General features: G+C 37.0%; 2 protein-coding genes across 6 annotated transcripts in view; one reads left to right on the top strand and one right to left on the bottom strand.

Annotated features, from left to right (window-relative positions):
* ZFYVE26 (zinc finger FYVE-type containing 26) overlaps positions 1 to 10,735 on the bottom strand; it is a 65,916-nt gene extending 55,181 nt beyond the window's left edge. The window contains exons 1-5 of the mRNA XM_012781131.3: positions 10,670 to 10,735; positions 9,900 to 10,176; positions 8,393 to 8,471; positions 2,856 to 2,945; positions 284 to 806 (exon numbers count right to left, since the gene is read on the bottom strand). Coding sequence (XP_012636585.2) covers positions 284 to 806; positions 2,856 to 2,945; positions 8,393 to 8,471; positions 9,900 to 10,093 — 886 coding nt within the window. The 5' untranslated portion in view covers positions 10,094 to 10,176; positions 10,670 to 10,735. The remainder of the gene's footprint in view (positions 1 to 283; positions 807 to 2,855; positions 2,946 to 8,392; positions 8,472 to 9,899; positions 10,177 to 10,669) is intronic.
* Positions 10,736 to 11,950: 1,215 nt separating this feature from the next.
* The window catches only part of RAD51B (RAD51 paralog B), a 764,513-nt gene continuing 749,420 nt past the window's right edge, over positions 11,951 to 27,043 (top strand). For 3 of the 5 annotated variants that reach the window (XM_076003923.1, XM_076003920.1, XM_076003924.1), the window contains exons 1-4: positions 11,960 to 12,043; positions 15,404 to 15,514; positions 16,589 to 16,702; positions 19,283 to 19,399. In XM_076003923.1, the coding sequence (XP_075860038.1) occupies positions 15,431 to 15,514; positions 16,589 to 16,702; positions 19,283 to 19,399 (315 nt within the window). In that variant the 5' untranslated portion in view covers positions 11,960 to 12,043; positions 15,404 to 15,430. Of the gene's footprint in view, positions 12,086 to 15,403; positions 15,515 to 16,588; positions 16,703 to 19,282; positions 19,400 to 27,043 lie in introns of all 5 variants that reach the window. The other 2 variants (XM_076003922.1, XM_076003921.1) reach the window with 2 other exon arrangements.

Here is a 27,043-nt window from a genome sequence, read left to right as displayed (position 1 = left end):
ACTCTTAAGCCAGGTTTTCCATAGTTTATCTTAGAGTCTTTACTTCTTTCAGTTGCTTCTGGAAAGCTCTTTCCTACTATTTCTATGACTTTATCCCCCCTCCCATCATTCCATCTTACACTAGAAAATCTGTACCTTTACCAAAGAACATCTTACCCATTTTTGATTAACCTCTCCTGTTAGATGTCCTGAGCAACATGGAAGGCACCAGTCTAGAGGACTTCAGAGAGGCTGGGCATATTGGATTAACAAAACAGAAGAAAAAGCAGTAAAGGGAACACACCTTTTCCTGAAGTTGTGGCCCTCGGCAGCTTTTTTGTGACCTTCTCTGCATAGGTATGGCCATACAGGGACACCAGGCCTCGCCCAGCCTTGTGCAGCAGACAGCCTAGCACCTGTTCTTCCCGCAGGGGACTCCCCTCAGTCCTGCAGGCTTCCAGGAGTTCCTCACACAGGAGATGCAACTTAGTTCCAAGTGGCTCTGCAGGGCAACGCAAGGTCCGCAGGGCTCCGTAGATGGCACTGACTACCCCAGGGGGCCCTGAGTCAGGGCCCTGCAAAGTTTGCAGTGCCTTTCTAATCAGGTCCACCAGTGCATTCTGCAGAGGCTGGTGACAGAGACCAGTGCTGTCATCTTCCCCAAGCAAGAGCTCCAGCAGAGCCTGCGCTGGCTGAGGAGTCTGTCTCAGAAGATCCCACAGCACAGAGAGAGCTTCAGAGCTGAGTTGCGGAGTCCAGCTCTCCCTCCTCTGATTTCCATCAGGCACAGGGCTGACTGCACCTTGTGCTAAGGTCTCGTACAGCTCCTAAATACAGGATGAAGAGAGAGATAGGTGCTGGGCATGTCTAGAATGTTACCATTTGTATGCTTTGATGCTTTCCTCTTTTTCAGCACATATATATATATATATATATATCATGTTTCCCTGAAAATAAGACAGGGTCTTATATTTATTTTTCCTCAAGAAGACACCCTAGGGCTTATTCCATCAAAGTCTCAGCTTGCAGCACGCATAGCATGGCCGGGACCTGACAGAGGAAGCCAACCTTGTTGGTGGGGCTGTCCGCACCTTTCCAGTCATCTCTGGGATAGTAGCTGTCACGATGGGGCAGATGAGAAGGGCTGCTTGTCTTCTTTACTGCTCTGTGACAAAACCATGGGTTGTGCAAATATGCTGCGTAGCCACGCCCATCACTAGGTCTTATTTTTGGAGTAGGGCTTATATTGCGCAAATGCTTAGAAATCCTGCTAGGGCTTATTTTATGGGTAGGTCTTATTTTCGGGGAAACATGGTAAAATAGTAGAAGTAGCAAACACTTCTGTAGCAGTTACTATATTCCAGACACTGTTCTAGGCTCTTTACACAGAAAAATCAAATTAATCCTTATAACAACCTTAAGAGGAAGACATTATCCCCATTTTACAAATAAGGAGATTGAGGCTAAGGAAGATTAATTCAATTGTTCAGTGTCTCCATGATCAAGTTATTACCACCCCACTACCTCTGAAATGTGTACTGGTGATCTAAATCAAGGACTGCAAACTCATAGATCAGCTAGGTAAGACATTATGCCCTTCTAAAGGCCTTTAAATTCAATTTTAAAAAGAACATTACACATCAGGGCCGGGTACTGTAATCCTAGCACTCTGGGAAGCCGAGATGGGAGAATCACTTGAGGCCAGGAGTTTAAGATCAGCCTGAGCAAGAGCAAGAAGCTGTCTCTGCTAAAAATAAAAAAAAAATTAGCTGGGCATGGTGGCATGTGCCTGTAGTCCCAGCTATTCAGGTGGCTGAGGCAAGAGGATCACTTGAACCCAGGAGTTTGAGGTTGCAGTGAGTTATGATAACACCACTGCACTCTATCAAGGGTGACAGAGCAAGACTCTGTCTAAAAAAAAAAAACAAAAAAACATTACACATCAGTTTTTAGACCCTGATCTAAATCTTAGCCATGCTTTAATGTATTGTCTATTCCTTATCCTTCCAGAAAACCCTTCCTAATACCTCCAACCCACACAACTTCAATGTACTTAAAATTAGTACCATATGGTTTAGTACATAATTGTATTGTGTGTATATTAGTCCTTCCTCCCTAAGCCCTTAAAAGCAAGAACCTCTATAGCCTATCTTCTGTTTGTGGGGTGATGGTAGAGGGAGGAAAGGGGGTGGGGAAGTAGGTTATTTCCCACCCTTAAACACCATACCTATAGGTAGTGCTCAGGGATGCCTCTTTATTAACTGCCTCAGAGATGGATCACAAGACCATGAGTCCATGACCTAATACAAGTGACTTAAATCCTACTGTAAATATATCTTTAGTTAACTGGTGGCAGAGTCATTAAGAAAATAAGTATCGAGCCTCAGAGCATACCTCAGGCACTTCAGTATTAACTGATATATGAAATATACGTATAAATAACAATTAGTTTGAATCTGCCCCCAGAAAGTTATTGTGAGGATTAACTCTAATACATTCAGCACACCTGTTATAGAAAAGATATTCAACAAATATTAGTTCCTTTTCCCCTTTATATTCCCTACCATCTCCTAGTAAAATACTCAAACATCTTAGTTTAAATCTAAGTTATATGTTCCTTCTACTCGACACGAAAAAAATCTGTAATCCACAGCTGTATTATCTACTGCTGGACAACCCATCTCAAGAATTCTAAAATCAGATGTTTACCCTAACTCTAAACTCTCCTCAAAGGAGCCTTTACCTTGCCTTGTCTGAGAACAAAGTATAGCCAGCTTCTTGGAGACCTGTCTCTGCTGGGTGCCTGGAAGCTAGGAGCCTGAAGCTCGTTGAGTTAACTGCAACCCTGGGCAGATGGTCCCAGGGCCCTCTCTCACCTTGAGGATGTTCTCTGGAATGTCACCAGGGAGGTCTTCTGACAATAAAAGAAACTCAAGCTTTTTCCGGAAAACAGCTGGGAGTAACTTCTAAAAGAATCATAAGAAGGAATGATAGAGATTAGGTACATGGTTTAATTCAAAAGTTATAAGTAAATATTTCTCTCCAGTTAGTCTTATTTCTGCAATTTCTCTAAGATAATGTACTTTTAATCACTAAATTCCTGGATGTTTGCAGATACTTTCTTTATAAACAAAAACAGCTAAACTTGGACATACGCCTCTCTTAAAAAGTAATACTTAAAGCCTACACTGATCAGCTTCAAACTCCAAAGTTTGTTCATTTCCTGTGACCTTTTTTTTTTTTCCACTGGAGGTCTCTTCCCAACAATCTTCCTTGCTGTGTCCAAAATACCTAGTTATGGGTAAGCCTGGGAGAGTATGGCCCACATGATCCTCTTTTGGTCCAAACCCCTGTTTTTGATATTCACTATCCTTTGCATATCAGTGGGAGAAGCAAAGTATGGGGGTAGGGATGTAATGTATAGTAAACACTTATTATATACCAGGTACTATGTGCTGTATTTTATTTTTTATCATTTAATTTCCAAATCAAACAAACCTATGGCACATAGTTATATATTTTCAAAAAGAATCTTTTATAAGAGGTGAAATGGTTAGTTACGAAGCATTTTCTAATTAGTTCAAACAAAAAGGAAAATGTGATCCCAATGTTTGTTAATGAGATGTGCCATCAGAGAGTCTAATGTATAAATAGAAAGCCTCTGACTCTTCCTGCACCTGCTTGTTTCACAATAACTTCCCTTCATCTGGTCCTTAAAACTCAAATTAAAGTCTCCCTTTCTCCGGACAAATAAAAATAAGATTAGAGTCTGGGACTAATCCTGACAAATACTACTTTTGAGACATTTGTAAATCAGGCCTCCGGTTAAAGTTTCCCAAGGATGAGTTTTATTGGAAAGCAAGAAGCAACTGTAGGATTTTGTGTGTGTGTGCATGTTTGTGTGTGTGTGTGTGTGTGTGTTTGAGAGAGAGAGAGACAGAGAGAGAGAGGGAGGAAGGGAGAAGGGTTTAGAACACAAGATCATACTACCTCCATTCATGTACCATTCATCACATCAGAGGCTAAATATGAGCTAATAACTCTTGGCGCAAAATCTCATTTCTTCTTGCCATGCTCTTCCCTAATATGTGCACCAATGCCATGTGAATGCTTGTATAATATCTATGATTGGAAGTTGGTGGAGAAAATTCATGTTGGAAAGCTGAAGATCAGTGTTTCTATTGAAGACTAAGAAAAAGGATTGGTGTCTAAGACAGCAAGCTGGTTAAGACTTTATGACTTCATCTAGAATTCTAAAGACTGATTAGTTTATACTTATTTTACTGGTAAAATTACTTTAAGCATATGCAGGGTTACAAATAACTAACATTCTTAAAACAGGCAAGAATTTGCTCAATATTTCTAGATTTTCCTTTTTTTTAAAAAAAGTAACTTTTTAAAATTAAAACATTTTAATTATGGGTACATAATAATTATATATCTTTATAGAGTACATGTAATATTTTGATACAGGCATACAATGTGAATTAATGAAATCAGGGTAATTGGGGTATACATCACCTCAGACACTTATCATTTCTTTGTGTTAGGAACATTCCAAATCCACACTTCTAGTTATTTTAAAGTATACCTTAACTTATTGTTGATTATATGAGACATTTTGTTGTGTTATCAAATATTGTTCATTCTGTCTAACTAACTATATTTTTGTACCCAATTTTTCTATTTGTCTATTAATTATATTTGCAGTTGCTTTATTATTTTTTATTTATTTATTTTTTTGAGACAGAGTCTCGCTTTGTTGCCCAGGCTAGAGTGAGTGCCCTGGCGTCAGCTTAGCTCACAGCAACCTCAAACTCCTGGGCTCAAGCAATCCTACTGCCTCAGCCTCCCGAGTAGCTGGGACTACAGGCATGCACCACCATGCCAGGCTAATTTTTTTCTATATATATTAGTTGGCCTATTAATTTCTTTCTATTTATAGTAGAGACGGGGTCTCGCTCTTGCTCATGCTGGTTTCGAACTCCTGACCTCAAGCAATCCTCCCGCCTTGGCCTCCCAGAGTGTTAGGATTACAGGCGTGAGCCACCGCACGCGGCCTAGCCATCCCCTTTTTATCCCCCTGTCCCTGCTACCCTTCCCAGACTCTCGTTACTCTGTCTCCATGAGATCAATTGTTTTTAATATTTAGCTCCCACATATGAGTTAAAACATGTGACATTTGTCTTTCTGTAAGCACAGGTTTTCTTACCATAAAAGCCAGTCATGTTCAATGTAGAAAAATTAGGATATACAAATGAGCAAACTAAAAAAATATATATATAATATATATATATATACACACAAATGTATATATATTTATCTCACACCACATCTTCTTATTAAAGAACTATCATTAATATGTCTAAGGGCATTCAGACCATTTTCTTTCTTTCTTTTTTTTTTTTGAGACAGAGTCTCACTCTGTTGCCCAGGTTAGAGTGCTGTGGTGTCAGTATAGCTCACAGCAACCTCAAACTTCTGGGCTCAAGCAATCCTTCTGCCTCAGCTTCCCGAGTAGTTGGGACTCCAGGCATGCGCCACCATGCCTGGCTAATTTTTTCTATATATATATATTAGTTGGCCAATTAATTTCTTTCTATTTATAGTAGAGACAGGGTCTCGCTCTTGCTCAGGCTGGTTTCCAACTCCTGACTTTGAGTGATCCTCCAGCCTTAGCCTCCCAGAGTGATAGGATTACAGGCGTGAATCACTGTGCCCGGCCCAGACCATTTTCTATACACATCTTTATGTTCATATGCCAAATGTACTTTTTTTCTAAACTGCTTTTTCCCACAGAGCAGAGCATGAGCATCCTTTCACATCTGAAAATTCATTTACTACATGATTTTGAATAGTGGCATAGTATTTTACATATAGATATACTTCCATTTATTAACCATCCCTGTATTGTGGACATGGGAGTTGTTTCCAGTTTCCCTCTAATAGAAGCAGCATAAAAGTGAACATCTAAATCTTTGTACACACACTTGTACATGTAGAAAGAAATCACTGCAAGATAAAGAGGCAAAAGGAAAAAGTGAATGAAGGAAATAGAATCACTGTGTCACCTAAGAGTTAAAAGGAAGCTTTTGGCAGAAGATGAAAGGCTGCAAAAGGAAAGGCAGCCAGCAAATCCCTAGAAAATGAACACACCTCCAAGATAATGACTGACCTGGTAAAACTACTTCAAGAGTGCATTTGAAGTCTTGGTCCTTATTTAAAGTTTTAAAATTCTCTGAGGAACTAAAATATTCCCACAATTTTTAAAACAAGTAAGTCACTGGAACTTTAAAGACTAATGATCTGTGAAGCTGGGAAAAACAAGAAAAACTCTTAGCCTATGCTAAAGAGCCAGGGAAGTGAAATCTACCACCTGACATGGTTGAGTAACTGTCTAGAAAATAACCAACCAACAGGCATGAAGTAAGCTGAGGGGAAAGTTCACTGGGTTTGACAAATTCCATGTTTATACTAGAGAGATCCTTAATCAGTAACAAGAGTTCTTTTCTTTTTCTCTTCAAAGATACTATTTTAACTATGGTATTATTAATACTATTTTAGCTCAGGTTTTTTCTTTTAAATCTGAAACCATAGCCAACTCTTAATTATCCTGGGTTCCTTATTTTTCAGCCTTGCTCCTCTTTCTTTCTTCTCCTGCTAGTCTTTTTATCATTTTTCATTGCTAGACAATTGGCTAAAGTCTGGATAAGAGATACATCTAAATAAGAAATTTCTGTTACTTTTTGACAGCTATGGGAAGAAAGATAAATGTCATGCAAAAATCGAACTAAGGACAAAATAATTCTGATGACCTAGAACAAAAAATAATAAGAAAAATTAATGTGAATTATAGACATTTAAAAAATAGAATTTTTGGTTTTTTACTTTTAAGTCACTAAGGGGTAAAAAATAACATTGAGGTAGAAAAAGCATAGGACTAGGAGTCAAAAGATCTTGGTTTCAGTTCTGCCAACTAACTTTACTGTGTGTCCTTGGGCCAGTCATTTCTCTTCTGAGTCAGAGGTTCCTTATGTAAATCTTAAAGTCTAAGGCCGGGCATGGTGGCTCACGCCTGTAATCCTAGCACTCTGAGAGGCCGAAGCAGGTGGATTGCTCGAGATCAGGAGTTTGAAACCAGCCTGAGCAAGAGTGAGACCCTGACTCTACTATAAATAGAAAGAAATTAATTGGCCAACTAATATATATATAGAAAAAATTAGCTGGGCATGGTGGCGCATGTCTGTAGTCCCAGCTACTTGGGAGGCTGAGGCAGGAGGATTGCTTGAGCCCAGGAGTTTGAGGTTGCTGTGAGCTAGGCTGATGCCACAGCACTCTAGCCAGGGCAACAGAGTGAGACTCTGTCTCCAAAAAAAAAAAAGAAAAAAAAATCTTAAAGTCTGAGGTTCAATATGAAATAGCCTCAGAGAAATTCCTTTAGTGGATATAAATTTCTGATAATTAAAACAAACTTTCTAGGCTGGGCGCGGTGGCTCACACCTGTAATCCTAGCACTCTGGGAGGCCGAGGCGGGCAGATTGCTCGAGGTCAGCAGTTCAAAACCAGCCTGAGCAAGAGCAAGACCCCGTTTCTACTATAAATAGAAAGAAATTAATTGGCCAACTGATATATATACAAAAAATTAGCCAAGCATGGTGGCACATGCCTGTAGTCCCAGCTACTCAGGAGGCTGAGGCAGTAGGATCGCTTGAGCCCAGGAGTTTGAGGTTGCTGTAAGCTAGGCTGACGCCACGGCACTCACTCTAGCCTGGACAACAAAGTGAGACTCTGTCTCAAAAAAAAAAAAAAAAAAAAAAACCAAAACAAAAAAAACCCACCAAACTTTCTAGAAGGGATTTAAATGGAAATTTTCCTTTGAAAAAAGTACTTCCTTAATAGTTTTCTTTCACTATTAATTTGCTTGCTGTTTTTATATTTGGTAACTTTTAATTCAATTCATGTGAATTAATGGGGCTTGAATCTATAGTATTTCACTGTATTGGATTAGTTAAAATAAGATTTTTTGGAAGAAAAACCAAGTTTCAGCTCAGCTTATTCTCTATTATTTGAGTGTTGAGTAGATCCAAATGTTACGGGTTCATATTTTATTTGCTATATTGTCACTTTAACTAAGTAACGCAAAGTTCTCTTCAGGCACATGACTCATAGTCATATTTAACAAAATGGCATCACCTCAAATAGTATATATGACAACATATGTTAGTGAATTAATGAATGAGTGTATGTAAGGAGACGGCAATAAAAATTTAAGCCATGCTTACTGTCAATACTGAGAAACAGTATGACAAACTTCATAATAAGGGAAGTAACAGACAGAAGGGAAACCCCATAACTACTTCTAGTTCTTCTCAGTCCTGGCCTCAGGAAGAAATTTAAACATAAACTTACTTACCTTTTCCCGGGCCAACCATTTTTCCAGTACAAGAAGCCATACCCAAGCTAATCTTTGAGGGTTGATGTTCTGCCCACATCTGAAAAAGATGAAAAGAAAGACTTTGTAAAAAAGAGTTTCTAACTGACCTTTTCTATTTTGTGATCCAATATTTAGATTTCACTGCTCATTCTGTTTTAAACCTGAACAGGCAAGACATTTTCGTACAGAGATATTTTCAAACATATATGACAGTTCAATAAAACACTAGAACCAGTACAGAGCTAGCAGCTTTCATAAAAATAATCCCTCATGTTGGTTACAAACTTAGCACGAATTAAAAATTAAAAAAAAATGTCAATCCCACCTCCATTTCCCTGTCTAGTCTTATTTTTAAACAAAATAACAATACAGAGAAAACCATAATAGTTAATGCTATCTAAAGTATAATCTTGAACATGGAAAGTGAGTCAAATTGCCTTAAAGAAAAAAAGGAACTTCACAAAAATTTATTTTTAACTATATGCTAAAAACAGGATTATAGGAATTCATAAGCATCTCTTTGAAGTTAGGAATTTAGACAATAACTGGCTAGAACTCAAATATAAGGGGAAAAAATAAAGGAAGGAAAGAATCACTTAAGTTTCTCTGTTCTATATGTGCTAATACAATACTTAAATAGTATAACATAACAGTCAAAGGGAAAGACTAAAACAATATATTTGACTCCTATACGACTAGTTGTTAATAGCACTGCCAGGAAGAACTTCATTAAAAGAACTGTTGTTGCCAGGGGACAAGGAGGGGTCATAGTGTAAATACAAAGAAGTAGCACCAAGGTGTTAGGGAGTTCTCTTGGGTGATGGAACAGTTCTACATCCTTATTATGGTGGAATTACATGAATCTATCTATGGATAAAATGGTACAGAATTACAAATGAAAAAAATGCAGATTCAAAAATGGTGAAACCCAAATAACCTATATAATGTTATTAACAGTAATGTACCAACATCAATTTCCTGATTTTGATATTGTACTACAGCTATCTCAGATATCACAATTGGGGGAAGCTGGGAGAAGGATACACTGGACTCTTATTTTTGTGATTTCTGTGTGTATCTATAATTATTTCAAAATAAAAAGTTTTAAGTGGATTAACTTTCAGTCCTTTGTTAAAGCTACAACAATATCTTCAATCTCATAAGAAAGAAGAGAGCAGGTTTGCTTTATCAGAGGAAAAGAAAATACATTTCAATGCAGTTTCCACCATCTACATTAATGGTGGTAAACAAAAATTGGTGGTTTCAGGTGTACTTTGGTGGCCAGGCTTAAATCCAGTTGCAGATGATAATTTAAAGCCAATATTGACCAAGTAATGAGTATGTATTACAGAGGAAAATTTTCCGAACATGCGAAATACACTCCGCCTCTGCTAATTCTTCAGAAGGTAGTTGAGTGGGGCGTAGTGACCAGAGCCCAAATATTGAACCATGTGGCTTCCGCCCTGAGACTGCCTGGATCCCTTACCTCAGCAGATCTGGACACATCACCAGTGCCTGAAGTATGTCTTCCACCCTCTTTGGGATATCCCCTTGTGCCTCGTGCAGCTGAGGTACACATGCCTGTGCCAGCTCCCATTCTCCCCTCCGGAGGCACTCACAGAAAAATTCGAAAAGCTGCTTCTGGGAAGCATCTTCCTCTTTTCCAAATGGATGATTCATTTTCCCAGCACAAAGTGCAGGGAGATAAAAAGAGATGAGTTATGCCGAACACATTCTCAAATTTTTCATTCGTGGAGTAACTCCTAGAAACCACACAAACGAGAGTGAGAAGAAACGGAAGGAACTCTCTATTTAGACAAACCAGCTACAACTGGCCCAGCTGGGAAAGGCGGGACTTACTTTCCTAATTGTAGTTTTAAGTTTAATTTGACACATTACTGTCTCTTTCTGAGAACTGCTACTTTCTCCAAGGGGTGGATCCCATCTCTCTACCCGGATCCAATATTTAATGTAAATTGTCGTATTAGCCCGGGGCGGCGCAGACCCATAACTCCACTTCCTCATTCCCTTCTGAACTTTATGTCCAGTCGTACTTCAAATTCCCCAGGTGGTCGCCTTCTCAAGGATAAGAAATTCAGTAGGAACCTCCCTAGTTTGAGCCCTCTGTTAAAGCAGAGGACTGAGGATCAGGAGACGAATCTGTGTCAGAACTGGAGAGCAGTGAGGGGTGGGGCGCAGGGACCTACAGGGGTCTTGGACAGCGTCCCCGCCTTCTCTGGGGTGCCTTACACTCACCTGCTCCGGGTGTCCAAAGCAATAGAGCTTCCAGCGCAGCCATGTTTGAACCGAGTCAGGTGACAGATCTCACTCCAGACAGTGGTGGTGGTGGGTGGTGGTGACGACGGAGAGCGCCACTCCTATTGGCTCAACGGTGGGAAGATGAAAATAAAGTGCCATATTTGTTTGAATCACGTGACGCCACCTCGCCAGACTAGGGAAAGCTCCGAAAGAGTAATTCTGCTACCTGCCTGCAGACTATCTCAATCATGACAGCCCCTCCGCTCAACACCTTCAATTCTTCATTCGAGCGAGCAGCTGGCAAGAATAGCTATGCCACTTGTTTTGTTTTTCTTTCTTTCTTTTGCTCTCTTTTTTCCCCTAGCATTTGAAGTCAACATTTACTGAGTGCCAACCAGTGACAGTGTTTTGCCAGGCGCCGCGGATACCAGGAGCTAGGAGACCTGGGCCCTCCCACATTATTATTCTATATGCTTGGGCTCTCTTAGAATCCCAGAACTCTACGGTCTGAATTCCCACATTTTTCTGCTTCTCTCCATTCATTTAGTTGCTCTTTCCCCGATAACTGTTAATTGAACAGTGTGCTAGGTCCTATTTTAGAAGTTGAATAACATGGCGGTTTCTCTCCTCAAGTGAGGGATGCTGACCAATAATTAGGATACAGTCGGCTAAATTAAAAGATAGAGGTATGCACAAGGGATATGAGAGCAAAGAATGAGCAAAGGCTTTTCGAAAATGTAATCTGAAACCGAATCGTAAGGTAAAATTTACTAGGTTTCCTCATCACAGCGGCGACTTTTACACCAAACCAGTTTGTTTTCCCTCATGTTCTACAACTACGGACGCCCAGGTTTTCTCAATATGTGTGTTTCAAGTTGAGTAGTTTGATTCAGCATTTCTCAAACTACCACCAAAAGGTGGTGAAAAGAGCAAATTAAGCAAAAAGCTCTCTTCCCAAAACTCTTCTATGATGCGTGTATTGTCATCCATTCCTCAGAAAACCCAACATGCCGTTCTGGTCCATTAACATTTTTAAAAATGTAGTGATACAAGAAAGAAAAGAAAAAATTCCAAGCAAGGTTTTTCCTTTTCTACATACTCCTCTTTGTGATGTTCCTCCGCTGGATTTTGATAATCACTATATTGAGAAACTGATTCGGATTCCATTACAATTATAAAATTATAAGATAGAGTGTTAATTTAACTACAGTTCCCAGCAAGCAGCGCAGCCGATCTGGGCCTCTGTCTGCCTCTGATTGGATAGAACGGCCAGGGCGACGACCCAACCAGCGCTTCGGTTGTTGGTCTGCGGCGCTTTCCACACTGGGTAAAGTGTGGGGGAAACTTTGAAAGTTGGAGGCTGCATGTCTGGTACTGGAAAGTTTCGTGTGTGTGGAAGTGTGGGGAAGTGGGGTGCGTTCATTATTTCCTGTTCCTTCCCTGGGCCCGTAGGTATCGATATTGGGGAAGCGGAAAGTCTCTTGTGGGTGATGGGCACGCCCCCCTAAGCCGGCAGGGATCTTCACTGAAACCCCTCTGCGGATCCTGGAGCTTTTAGTTTTCTTTTGAGGGTGTGCTTGGAAGATGCTCTTTGTTGGAAAAAGTTGAGTTTAGGGGACTCTGGGTGATGTTTTCTTCTCTTGATGCCCACCCTCAGCCTTTTTCTACTTTGGGCAGTTTGGAGTCTAGGCAGGGGAGCCTGTCATTAGGGGAAGAAGAGGGGCTGTTCCACTTCCGATGGTGGTGTAGAGCGTTGAATCTGGAGTCCAATCCCTGGGTTGGAATGCAGGCCCCACCATTTGTCAGCTGTTTGACTTTGTGCAAGTTTCTCAATTCAGTGCCTCAGTATCTTTATCTGTAAAACGAGGTAAAACATCCGAAGCGCTTGAAACAGTGTCTGGCACGTAATTAAGGGCTCATTAAATATTAGCTATTACTGTTACTTCACAGTTTTCGTTGAACATCTGGCATGAGGATTTTTCTTTTCTTGATGATAAGGGTGAGCGGGTTCAATCTCCAGGGTTGAATATCTCCCCTCACCTCTAATCCACATACTTGGCGTGCACACATACATACCCGGCAGGAATTTACTTACTTGTTCTAGTGGAAGAAACAAACTTGCAAGCCATAATAATACATTGAAAAGATTATCGAACAGATATGTATGAAATGTGATGAGAACATTGGAAAGGAAGAGACCTGACTCTAGAGAAGGCTTTGTGGAAGGAATTCAGAGAATCAGGATGGCACTTGTGTAACTAGTGGTACCATGTTGCTGGAGAGCCGGTAATGTGAGATGCAGCAAGTGATGTTTGCTGAATGAATTGATAATGGTAATTGCTAACTTTGAGCAATATGTGCCAGACACTACCCAAGTTCTTTAATCTGAGTCACTGCAATACTATGAAGTAGATATTAGAATCATCCTTGTTTTGCAGATGAGGAAACTAAGGCCCTGGGAGGCAAAGTAATTTTGCCAGGAAGGCTAGGATCTGAGTCATGCAGTCTTACATATGAGTGAGAATGAAGTGAAGGACCAATTTTTGAAGGTTTGTTATGCAACCCTAAGAAGTTTGGAATTTATCCGTTGGTCTGCTAGTCCCATAAAAGTGTTAAAAAGATAAGAATGACTTTTTAGGGAGTTATTTCTGGCATGATTGTGACACTGATCTGACTTGCAGGCCAATTTGGGGCTTCTTCCTTTCTGCTCCCACAGTGCATTTATTAATAAATAGCAATTACAGTATATGGCATGGCTATAGTTATTTGTGTATACATCTCTCGACTGTGAGCACCTGTAGGGGAGGGCATATGCTTCAATTATTCTTTTACCTGAGAGTTCAGCAGAGTGTGTATTTAAGTGTCTGTGGAAGGAGCAAATTAAAGAACAAATGAATAGAGAATAGGTTTTATTTTGGTAGAGTGGAGAATAACCAGAAATAGTATGCAATACTCTAGGAAATTGATGATGGAAGTGTCCCTATTAAGGCTAAGATAGCACAATTGGTTACTGTTAAAGTCCCTGTAGTTTGGAATTTACAGTGTTTTTTTAAGTTTTTAAGTTTTTTTTTTTTAATGGAATTGAATTTATCAGTCTAAATGGTCATTGCCTAGAACTGCCTGATCTGAAAAGACACAGGCAATGATATTGCAAATGTCACTTGGTTTTCTTTTGGGGGAAACAGAAATCAATACTAACAAATACCCATTGAGAGAAATGAAGGGGATGTATATTTTGTGTGTGTTTGTGTGTGTGTGTGTGTGAGAGAGAGAGAGAGAATGAGAATGAGAATGTTTTAATCTGATTCAGAGAATTTAGGTGATAGAAATAGATATTTTAAATAGAAATTTGGACCATGATATTGGAAATAAGCAAATATCTACATTCTCAGAATACATATATTTTTGTTACAAAATGTTATTTCTTTTTTTTTTTTTTTTTTTTTTTGAGACAGAGTCTCACTTTGTTGCCCAGGCTAGAGTGAGTGCCGTGGCGTCAGCCTAGCTCACAGCAACCTCAAACTCCTGGGCTCGAGTGATCCTTCTGCCTCAGCCTCCTGGGTAGCTGGGACTACAGGCATGCGCCACCATGCCCGGCTAATTTTTTTTTATATATATATCAGTTGGCCAATTAATTTCTTTCTATTTATAGTAGAGACGGGGTCTCGCTCTTGCTCAGGCTGGTTTTGAACTCCTGACCTTGAGCAATCCGCCCGCCTCGGCCTCCCAAGAGCTAGGATTACAGGCGTGAGCCACAGCGCCCGGCCTCAAAATGTTATTTCTTAATAATTATATTGCTTTATTCCTTGGAACAATGAAGGGTTCCTTCCTCTACTCTCTCCAGAGGATACTTTGACATCTCAGTGAGATGCACAGCCTTTCCTTCACATGCATTATTAAGGGAATCACAATGATTCTGTTCTAGCTCTCTGAAAACAAATATCTCATGAGCCTCATTTATCCCTAGCAAGGTACAACAAGAGTGAAATTTAATCGCATGTGGGAATGTAAATAGCTAGTGTAATAAAGAACAATTTTGGTTTATAGATAATACCCACGATAATAAAATTTCATTTGATTCGGAAGGTTCTGACTCCTAGAAAAAGGAAATGTTAAATAAGATTATGGACTTGCAATAGAATGTAATGGTTAAGAGGGTAGGTTTCAGAGTCAGATTGCTTGGGTTAAAATTTTGGATATATAATTTCTATTTTCTGGTGGCAATGGACTAGCTAACCTTTGTAAGTTTTAGTTTTCTCACATGTAAAAGAGGAGCCAATAATATAATTTCCTTGTAGCGTTGTTGAGAAGATTAAATGTGATAATTTAGGTAAAGGTTGGAACAGTGCCTGGTATATAGTAGGTGCTCAATAAATGTAGCTCTTATTGTTACAGTACAATGAAATAAAGACTTTAGGAGTTCAGTTTCTAAATATGCCTTGAAGGTTAATTACATATCTGAATAAAATTTATAAATGTATTGAAAATCTTAAAAGGCTATATAAATGTGAAGTGGTAGTCATTTAGTGAGTATCAAAGAATTGTATAAAATGCATATTCAGAGGGTGCCTGGTTTCTCTGTGTGTATGTCTCTCCTATTTTCTTAGTAATGTTTAAAAAACTATATATTTAATTTTGCATGTGGAGAAGCTTAAAGAATTTTTTATTTTGTAGAGTGTGTTGGAAAGCCCATCCACTATCACTTATGTTACTTTCTGATGTTTTTTCAAGGTTTTTTTCTCTGCTGGAGCTGGAGGCATGGGTAGCAAGAAACTAAGACGAGTAGGCTTATCACCAGAGCTGTGTGACCGTCTAAGCAGACATCAGATTGTTACCTGTCAGGTAAAATTCATTTAAATTTTTTCACTGAAAAATTTTATATATTAAGTATGCCTTAATTAAACCTTAAACCTGAAATATGAAAACTTAAGTTTATGAAAATATATTAATGATGGTGCATTTCCATAGACTAATTTTAAATAACAAGTCACTTGGGGTGCATTTCCAATTGTGATTTCATTTACCCAAATTCAATATTTTTGTATTTTGAGGGGAGAATGGTCATGGCATAAGGTAAAGTACACCTGTGTCATTTTTGGGGGGTTCTAGAGAAGTTTTATCCACTTAAAATAAATTTTGTAATTACATGAGAAATATAACTCAAATGAGATGGTATTCAAAATGGATGATTTCATATTGATGCAGCCTGAGAAATATATAAAGCAGATGTTGCATTTTTAAGCACAATAGTGAAACAAATCTCTCTTGGGAGGACAAATGAGATTTAAGGTTTTATCTTAGGATTTTATTGAGAGGACAAATGAGATTTAAGGATTTTTCTTAGGATTTTATCCTTAATAAGACTGATTTTCAGATCACGGCTACAATTTTTTTGAATTGCTTTGTATGTTAAAGATATCTTTGGTTCCTCTGTTATAGATTTTTAATAATTTTCATGTTTGTACTTTGAAGTGTTCTTAAAAGTATGAAATTTAATATTTCATTTCATAATCAGTTATATTCTTTCTTAATTATCAAATACTGTCTTAGAGTGAACTCCTAGCTTAGAAAGAAACTCATTTTATCCAGATACTTTCTGGGCATATATTTGTGTTCAAACTCTTTTTGGCACAAGCTGCAGTGCTTATATACACCTGGATTGGATGCTGCTGCTAGTGATGTTACTTGGTGTGTCCTTTGTTATATGCCAACTAAACTGGATATTTAGAAGATAAGACTGTGTTGTCATATCTTTTAGTTAAGGCATATTTAAGGGGAAAATAATGCATAAAACTTTGCTCTACAAAAAATTACACTTTTCTCTACATATGGACAGTATCAGTTGAATATTTCCTTTTAATTCCAATATCTTTGTTACACATATATGTTTAAAATATTCTTTTTATGTCACTTTAGGACTTTTTATGTCTTTCCCCACTGGAGCTTATGAAGATGACTGGCCTGAGTTATTATGGTGTCCATGAACTTCTGTGTTTGGTTAGCAGGGCCTGTGCCCCACAGATGCAAACGGTATATTTTTATTATGATGTGATTATGAAATGATTCTTTATCTCATTTAAAATCTTTTTTGGGATGAGACAATTATAAAAATAGAAATAAGTACCTCAAAAATATTGAGTCCATAGAGTTAGTTCTCTAATGAGAATATATGTGAAAAATTTATGTAGTTTGTAAACTCATGGGAGACAATTCCCAAATATGGGAATTAGGGAGCAACAGGAAGTTTTTATTTTTTTCTGTTGCTGATAGTGATATTTCAAAATGTCATCTTTCTCTGTTGATTGATTGGCTAGGATTTGAGGGCTTCATGGTTAAATGATAAATACTCTTAATTTTAGAATGCGCCTTTTCCTATGCAATACTGACCTTTACTATCATCATTTACTCTACATCATAAAGTACACATAATTGTACTTATTTAGAAATTTTTTTTTTTTTTTTTGAGACAGAGTCTCGCTTGTTGCCCAGGCTAGAGTGAGTGCCGTGGAGTCAGCCTAGCTCACAGCAACCTCAAACTCCTGGGCTCAAGCAATCCTGCTGCCTCAGCCTCCCAGAGTGCTAGGATTACAGGCGTGAGCCACCGCGCCCGGGTTATTTAGAAATTTTTAAAAATTTTATTTAATTATTTATTTATTTTTAGAGACAGAGTCTTGCTCTGTCACCCATGCTGGAGTGCTATGGCATGATCATAGCTTACTGTAACCTCAAACTTCTGGGCTCAAGTGATCCTCCTGCCTCAGCCTCCTGAGTAGCTAGGACTATAGGTGTGTGTCATTATGCCTAGCTAATTTTTTAAAAATTTTGTTTTGTAGAGGTGAGGTCTTGCTGTGTTGCGTAAGCTGGTCTCAAACTCTTTTTTTTTTTTTTTTTTTTTATTGAGCCCCAACTTAAGCATTATGGTCTCAAACTCTTGATGTCATGAAATCCTACCTCTCTCCTCCCCTCTTAAAGGGCTAGGATTTCAGATGTGAGCCACCCTGCCTTGCCCTCTGCTTGCTTATTAATTGAATAAATGACATTTAAAAATTTATCCTTACTCTTGAAAAAAGTTGAAGTCTTTTAAAACAAAATAGTCGTTTGTACTATTTTGTCACACTTTGTATGTCATGACTATAGCTTTTCAAAATGTAGGTTTGGGGCATGGTAGAAAAGATCTTGTTTTCTCAGAATAAGAGTTGTCTAAAAGTTCATTCAGTGCTTTGCAAATGTATTTATTTATGTGAACCATAAATTATTTACCTTATTACCTTGTATTGAAATTTGGTAACCACTGAGCAATAAAGTAAGGTGCAATTCTCTGAAGAAGGAAATAAGGAAGGAATGTTAGTGTCATTTGAAACTTCTGAAAACAACAAATAAAATATTTGAACAACATATTTTCTTTTGCTCAGATTTAGCTTGTGATCTAAAGAAAATATTTTGAAGACAGGATAGTCAGAAGGAGAATTAGAATTGGAGTTAGGAATCGCCACTAGTATTGGCTTTTATCATTGATTTCATTGTTTTGAACAGCTCTTTGTTTTATGGGAAAAGATAGAAAGTTAAAATAGTATATGGAAATAGTATGTGCAAAACTGTGGATAAGGGGAGATTACAGGTCTGTGTACCTGGCTTTAGAGATAGATGCTAGTCCCAGAAGTTTTTACCCCACTATTACCCTCTTCTAGCCACCATTATTCTTTTTCAGAATGATTGTTTTATCTTCCTGACAGATCTCCCAGCTTTCAGTATTACTCACCTTCAAGCTGTTATTCATTAACCAACCTGAGTATCTCTTTGAAATGATAATTTGTTACATTAGTTTCCTGGGACAGCTCTAACACAAATTACAACAAACTAGATGGGTTCAAACAACAGAAATTTATTTCCTCATAGTTCTGGATGCCCGAGGTTGGAAGTTATGGTGTAGGCAGAGCTGTGCTCTATCCAGAGGCTCTAGAGGATAATCCATTCTTTGCTTTGAAGGATAAGCCTCTTCAAGCTTTTGGTAGCTGTTGGCATTCCTTGGCTTGTGGCCACTTTTCTCTGTTCCATCTCACATCACCTTTTCTTCTGTATATTGAATCTCCCTCCGCTTCTCTCTTATAAGGATACTTGTGGTAATATTTAGGGCCTACGTGGATAAACACGTAGATGATTATCTCTTCATTGTAAAGTCTTTAATTTAATCATCTCTGCAAAGACCCTTTTTGCAAATACAGTAACATTCACAGATTCTAGGGATTTGATGTGGCTGTCTTCTGGGTAGGTCATTTTTCAGTCTACCACGCTTCTTCAAGCTATTCTTCACCAGCCAATCTGAGTATCATCTCTGCTTTCTCTAGTATAGTATCTCTTATTAATTTTGTTGTAATTGCCTCGTTTCTAGTCCTAATTTCATGGTCCCTGGTTGATTATAGGACTGTTATGTCATATTCCCACAGTCTGGCATGGTCCTTGGTACAGAGTAAATATTTGTTGAACAGATAAATAATAGAGGAAAAAAGGATGGATTGGGGTTACAGCTGCTAAAATCTAGAGAACTGGAGTTGGTTCATGTTTTTGAATAGATATAGAGGTTGAAAAGAACTTAATCATTTTCTTATACAGGCTTATGGAATGAAGGCACAAAGGTCTGCTGATGTCTCACCAGGGTTCTTACCTACTACACTTTCTGCTTTGGATGAAGCCTTGCATGGTGGTGTGGCTTGTGGATCCCTCACAGAGGTAAAGGAAAAACTTTTAATACCTTCAGAGCCAGGAAAAAGAGTTTACTTTGAAAACATAAATTATTTCTTGAACATTAATCTGAATTAAATTGAAGCACTTCAAGAGTATGGTTCCCCACTCAGTACTTCGTATATAGCTCTGCAAACAATGGTATTAAAAAAAAAATCTTTGTTAACTAAATTTTCTTAGGTTGCTCTTTCTTTGAAGTAACGTAGAAAGTGATAAATATTATGAAATAATATTATGAAACAATTTGGGGAAATTTAAAAATGATTATTATTAGAATTATTATTTATTAGAATTATTATTATAAATTAGAAAGGAAGATTTGAAATTTTATTAATATATGGGCAAATTATAACTAAAGTGAGCTATTGTTACTTTTTTTATAGATACAATTTGGTCTAGGAAGTCATAGTTGTTTGATTAGTTAATATTGTTGCATAACAAATTATCCCAAAACTAAGTAACAACAAAAAACATTTATTGTTTCTCAGATTCTTTGTGAGTAGCTTAGCTTAGCAATGTTGGCAAGGGATGCAGTTATCTGAAACTTGTTTGGGGCTGTTGGATCAGTTTCCAAGGGGCTCATTCACATGACTGGCAAGTTGGTGCTGGTTGTGGGCAGGAGGCCACAGTTCCTCCCCAGCTGGGCTTTCCGAAGACTGCTTGAGTCACCTGACATGATGGCTGACTCCCCCAGGGGGAATGGTCCCAAAGAAGGCAAGAGGGTAATTTCGATGACCTAGCTTTGGAAGTTACATACCATTGCTTCTGCCACATTCTTGTCATTAGAAGTGAGTTAAGTCTAGCCCACATTCAGGGAAAGGGAAATTAAGCTCTACCTTTTGAAGGAAGATGTGTCAAGGATCTGAATATATTTTCAAACTTTGAAAACTGCTTATGGATGTGGTGACTTGACTTTGTTTACTAATACACTCCTGAGGACAACTTGCCTGAAGGTTCTAGGGGCATGGATACTTTCAGCAAACCACTCTAGAAAAATAGATTCTTTTCTTGCATTCTGGTAGTCATAATTTAACTGTAGATTTTTTTCCCTTGAAGATAGAGATCCTGTTTTAGATACTATACGTTATTATTTTTATTTCCTTTATTCTAAGATTGATTTAAAGGTGTATGTGAGCTATGCCTAGTAGATGCCTAGTAAATAGTTGGTAAATGAGTTAATTAATTAAAAATAAACCCCTTCACCCTTGCTGTTGCAGTGTACTGCCACCAGGTGGTGCCAGAATCATAACATCTTACATAATGTTTTTGGGCTCAAGTTGGACCAGCTCAAATAAGGTGTTTTTTTTTTGTTTTGTTTTGTTTTTCATACTAGCAAAATACTTTTATTATTTTTATAATGATAAAACAAAGAAAAAAAATTTTTTTTTTGGTGTATACAGAGTTAAGGGCAGTAAAAGAATAAGGGAATTAATAGGATTTCTATGTACTTTTGATGACAATAAAAAGTTAACAATACCGTTTGCCATAAAACTTATCATAGCTCCCCCAAAACACATATATAAGATCATAGTTTAAAAATCTATAAAAGTAAAAAATATACAGTTGGAAGCTCTAACGCTTATTCTGTCTTTAATATAAAATTGTAAACATTTATTTACACAAAGCAAATGTGTGTAATAAAAGCCCGAGCGCCCTTTCTTCTGAGTCGTGGCTCCTGGAAGATGGGGCTGTGCACAGAAGCAGGGTCATCTCCTCCCGACTCCCAAAACCAGATTTATAAATAAAGCCATGGGCAGCTCCTGGGGGGACCCCAAGAATCACATTTTATTTCAATAAGGTTTTTTCTTTTCTTTTTTTTTTTTTTTGAGACAGAGTCTCGCTTTTGTTGCCCAGGCTAGAGTGAGTGCCGTGGCGTCAGCCTAGCTCACAGCAACCTCAAACTCCTGGGCTCGAGCGATCCTTCTGCCTCAGCCTCCCTGGTAGCTGGGACTACAGGCATGTGCCACCATGCCCGGCTAATTTTTTATATATATATCAGTTGGCCAATTGATTTCTTTCTATTTATAGTAGAGACGGGGTCTCGCTCTTGCTCAGGCTGGTTTTGAACTCCTGACCTTGAGCAATCCGCCCGCCTCGGCCTCCCAAGAGCTAGGATTACAGGCGTGAGCCACAGCGCCCGGCCTCAATAAGGTTTTTAACAACAGTGATCTATAGTCATAAACTTACTTATTTAAATAGCAAAAAATTTAACTTAAGATTAACTAGCAAATTCTTTCTATTTTTTAAGTTTTAGAATAATTTTCAGTATTTTTACACTTAGCTTTATTAATTCTAATTCCAAGTGGAAGTTTCAATCCTTTTAGGTGTTTTGTTTGTGATCTACTTGGCTGACTTGGAGTATAAATACTCTGACTGCTTATTAGTGGCAAGTTCTTTACTTCTGTTCTAGCTCCAGGTAGCCTCTTTAATCTTTTTATGTTTTTCAGCTGAGTACAGTTTACCTTCTGTTAAAAAACAAAAGTACTTTTGCTTTCATTATTATTATTTTTGACCCATAATAATTGTACATATTTATGGGGTAGAGTGTGATATTTTGATATGTGTATATAATGTGTAATGATCAGAGTGAGTAGCATATCCATCACCTTAAACATTTATCCTTTCTTTGTGTTGGGAACATTCAAAATCTGTTCTTGTAGCTATTTGAAAATATGTAAATAAAAAATATACAATAAATTATTAATTATAGTCACCCTACATATCATCCTATAGAACACTAGAACTTACTCCTATCTAGCTGTACTTTTTATCTATTTACCAACCTTTGGCTATTCCCTTCCACTCCCCTACTCTTTCCAGCCTTGTGGTAACCTTTATTCTACTCTCAACTTCTGTGGGATCAACTTTTTTAGCTTCCACATGTGAGTGAGAACATGTGGTATTTATCTTTCTGTGTCTGGCTTAATGAGATGTTCCCCAAGCTTATCCATGTTGACACCAATGACAGAATTTTGTTCTTTTTTTATGATGAAATAGTATTCCATTGTGTATATATGCCACATTTTTTTTTAATCCATTCATTTGTTGATGGACATTTAGGTTGATTCCATATCTTGGCTATTGTGAATTAGTGCTGCAGTAAACATGGAAGTACAGATATCTCTTCAACATACTGGTTTTCTTTCCTTTGAATATATACCCAGTAGTGAGATTGTTGAATCATATGGTAGTTTCAGTTTTAGGTTTTTGAGGAACCTCCATACTGTTTCCATAAAGACTGTGCTAATTTATATTCCTATCAACAGTGTATAAGAGTTACCCTTTTTTCACATCCTTGCCAGAATCTATTATTTTTCATCTTTTAAATAATAACCATTCTAAATGTGTAATGTGGCATCTCATTGTGCTTTTTTTTTTTTTTTTTTTTTTGAGATGGAGTCTCTGTTGCCCAGGCTAGAGTGAGTGCCCTGACATCAGCCTAGCTCACAGCAACCTCAAACTCCTGGGCTCAAGCAATCCTGCTGCCTCAGCCTCCTTAGTAGCTGAGACTATAGGCATGCACCACCATGCCCGGCTAATTTTTTCTATATATATGTTAGTTGGCCAATTAATTTCTTTCTATTTATAGTAGAGATGGGGTCTCACTCTTGCTAAGGCTGCTTTCGAACTCCTGACCTTGAGTGATCTGCCCGCCTCGGCCTCCCAGAGTGCTAGGATTACAGGCCCACCCAGCCCTCATTGTGCTTTTGATTTGTATTTACCTCATGATTAGCAATGTTGAGAATTTTTTCATATACCAGTTGGCCATTTGCATGTCTTCTTTTAAGAGATGTCTATTCAACTCATTTGCCTGTTTTTTAATTAGGTTATTTGAGAAACAAAGTTTTATATATATATTTTATGTAAAGGAAATCTATAAATATTAAATATATTAAATTAAATATATCCTACATTTTTAATTAGGTTATTTGAGAAACAAAGTTTTATATATATATTTTATGTAAAGGAAATCTATAAATATTAAATATATTAAATTAAATATATCCTACATTTATAAGTTATGCATTCTTATGAGCCTATGACTCAATACAAAAATCAGAACAATACCAAAACAATTGAAATTAACTGTGCGCCTTCCTGATCTTATCTTTGGCCTTTTTTTTTTTTTTTTTTTTTTTGAGACAGAGTCTCTCTCTGTTGCCCAGGCTAGAGTACAGTGGCATCATAGCTCACTGCATCCTGAAACTCCAGGGCTAAAGTGATCCTCCTGCCTTTGCCTCCCAAAGTACTAGGATTATAGGCATGAGCCACCGTGCCCAGCCTCTTTGGCCTTCTTTTGGGAGGTAAACTCCATCCTGAATTTTTACCATTCTCTATAGTTTCCTACACCTATAGATTTCCTTTACTTCTATATACTTACATATGAGCTAGAAAAACATTTTAGTTTGTTTGGCTTATTTGTGAGCTTGTAAAATCATGTGTCTGATTAAATCATTCCTCATATCTCTTCTATGAATTGCTTTTCTTAATGTTGTTTCTAAAATTTATCCCTGTTGTTACAGGTAGCAACAGTATAATTCACTTTCATTGCTGTATCATATTACATTGTGAAAATGTGCCACAACTTATTTATCTCTTCTTCTGTGAGTGAATATTGGATTGTTTCCAATATGCTGCTAGTATGAACAAGTCCTGTGAAAATTCTTGTATGTGTTTCCTGGATCACATGTGCAAGTATTTCTTTAGGGCAGGGACTGACAAACTATTTTCCAGTGTTCAAATCTGGCTGCCTGACTTTGTAAATAAAGCTTTATTGTAACACAGATATACTCATTTGTTTCTGTCTTGTCTCTGGATGTTTTTTGATACAAGGGCAGAGTTGACTTAGTGTGACAGAGACCATGTGGTCTGCAAAGCCTAAAATATTTACTGTGTGGCCCCTATTTAGCGTATCTGCCTTGGAGTGATTTGGTGGTTACAGGGTACATACACAGGTAACTGCAAAATCAGGACAGATTGTGCCTGTTTGCAGTCCTACCAGTGGTTCACAAGTTTATCTTGCTCCCTATCTTCTTGCCTTTATATTAGAATACTTCTGCCCATCTTTGTGATCTTTGTTTTCATTTTCCTAATTACGAATGAACTTAGACATCTCTTCATAGGTCATTTGGATATTTTTAAAACAACTTTATTAAGGTATAATTTAAATACCATACAATTCAACCATTTTAACTGTATAATTTAGTGATTTTAGTAAATTTATAGTTGTATAATCATCACTACAATTAAGTTTTATAACATTTCCATCAAACGTTTCCATGAAAAGTTCCCTTGTACCCATTTACAGTTAATCCCCACTCCTTAGCACTAGGCAACCATTAATCTACTTTCTGTCTCTATAAATTTGCTTTTTCTAAACAATTTCTTATAAATGAAATCATATAGTATATAGTCATTTGTGTTTAATTTCTTTCACATAGCATGCTGTTTTTGAGGTACAGATATGTAGCATATATTAGTAGTTTGGTTCTTTTTATTGCTGAATAGTATTCCATTATATGGATATAGCACATTTTGTTTATCCATTCATAAGTTGATAGACATTTGAAATGTTTCCAGTTTTTGTTATGAATAATGCTGCTGTGAACATTCATGAACATGACTGTGTATGTGGAAATATGTTTTTGTTTGTCTTGGGTAGAGTCCTAGGAGTGAAATAACTGGATCATGTTAGATATATGTTTAACTTTTTAAGAATCTGCCAGACTGGTTTCCAAAGTGGCTATATCATTTTACATTTTCACCAGTAATGCGTGGTGGTTTGTTTCTCCACATCCTCACCCACAACACTGGGTATTGTTTATCTTTATGATTTTAGCTTTCCTAGTGGGTATGTAGCGATATTTCATTGTTGTTTAATTTGTATTTCCCCAATGACTAATGATATTGAACACTTATTCATGTGTTTATTAGCAATTACTATCTTTTCTTTGCTGAAATGTCTATTTAAATATTTTGCTCGTTTTTTTTTACTTGGTTGTTTTCTCGTTATCGAGTTGTAAAAGTTCTTCATATATTCTGGATACAAGTCTTTTATCAGATATATGATTTGCAAATATTTTCTCCCAGTCTGTGGCTTGCCTCTTTATTTTATTAATGGTAGCTTTTGAAGGGCAAAAGTTTTTAATGTTAATGCAGTCCATTTATCAATTTTTTTGTATTATAGATTATGCTTTTGGTGTTATCTATAAGAACTTTTTGCCCAGCCAAGGACATGACATTTTTTGCTATGTTTTCTTGAGAAGTTTTATATTTTTATTTAATAGATTTTACATTTAGGTCTGTGATCTATTTTGAATTAATTTTTGTGTATGCTTTGAGGTAAAGGCCTGATGGGATTGTTTTTTTCTTTTGCATGTGAATATCTAATTATCCTAGTGCCAATGAGGAAAAGATGTAACTTTTCCTTATTTAATTATCTTGGTATCTTTGTCAAAAATAAATTGGTCATAAACATAAGGATTTATTTCTGGACTGTCAATTCTTTTCCATTGATCTATTGATTTTTAAATATTTTAAAGCTGTTTTTATTTCTTTTTGTGTAGTGCTTGTTAATTTTTTAAAAATTGGATGATCTTTTTATTATTGATTTGTGGGGATTATTGATATATTATATATACTATTTTTATAGTTTATATGTGTTGCAAATATATTTTACTTATCTTTCCACTTTCTCTAAATTTTTTTGATTGACCAGATACTATTATTTTTAATGTAGTTGAATTAATCAGTCTTCTCTTCATGATTAATATTTTTTGTGTCATGTTTAAGAAGTTCTTCTATTCCCCAACATCATAAACATATTCATCTGTTTTTTTCTTCCAGAATCTTTGTTTTACTTTAGACATTTAAGTCTTAATCCATCTATAGTTTATTTTTGTCTTTGTGGTGAGGTAAGGATTCAATTTCATTTTTTCCCCTCATGATTAACTACTTGACCCAGCACCAAATTTTGAATAATCTCTTCATTCTCCAGTAATGTTCAATGACATCTTTTTCACATATCAAGTTTCTACGTAAGTGTAGACCTATTTCTGGCTTTCTATTGGGGTATTTGTTGATCCCTGGATCTTTATTTTTAAAAATTTATTTTAAAATTTTAATTGGATTGTTAACCACACAGATTTAATTACAATGTCATTCTATGATAAGTTTGAATATCTGGTAGGGCAGATCTTTAAAATTTTTTATTTTATTTATTCTGTAGATGAATTTGCAGAGAACTGACATGTTTGTAGTAGTGAATTTTCCTATTCTATCCACAAATATAGTATACATATTTGATTTCCTTTTCTTGTTTTCTTGCCCAGGGTAAAACCTCCAGTGTTGTCTGAATATATGTAATAGGGGGCAAGCTTGTTCCTGATGTTAAAAGGAATACTCTTCTCATATTTTAGCATTAAGAATGACATTTGAGCCTTATTGAATCAATTGACACAACCAGATAGCACATTAAAATATTGAAGTAATGTTAAATTTACTGAAGTTGTTAACTAATACAATTATGCAAGATAATATCCTTATTCTTAGGAAATACATACAAGTATTTAGTAAAGGATCTTGATGTATGCAACTAACTCAAATGGTTCAGAAAAATATGTATCATACATG

Source organism: Microcebus murinus, chromosome 6 (assembly GCF_040939455.1).
Source record: "Microcebus murinus isolate Inina chromosome 6, M.murinus_Inina_mat1.0, whole genome shotgun sequence".
Taxonomy (NCBI): Eukaryota; Metazoa; Chordata; class Mammalia; order Primates; family Cheirogaleidae; genus Microcebus; species Microcebus murinus.
The sequence above is the reverse complement of the archived record's forward strand: the minus strand, read 5'-3'. Positions and strand labels throughout refer to the sequence as shown.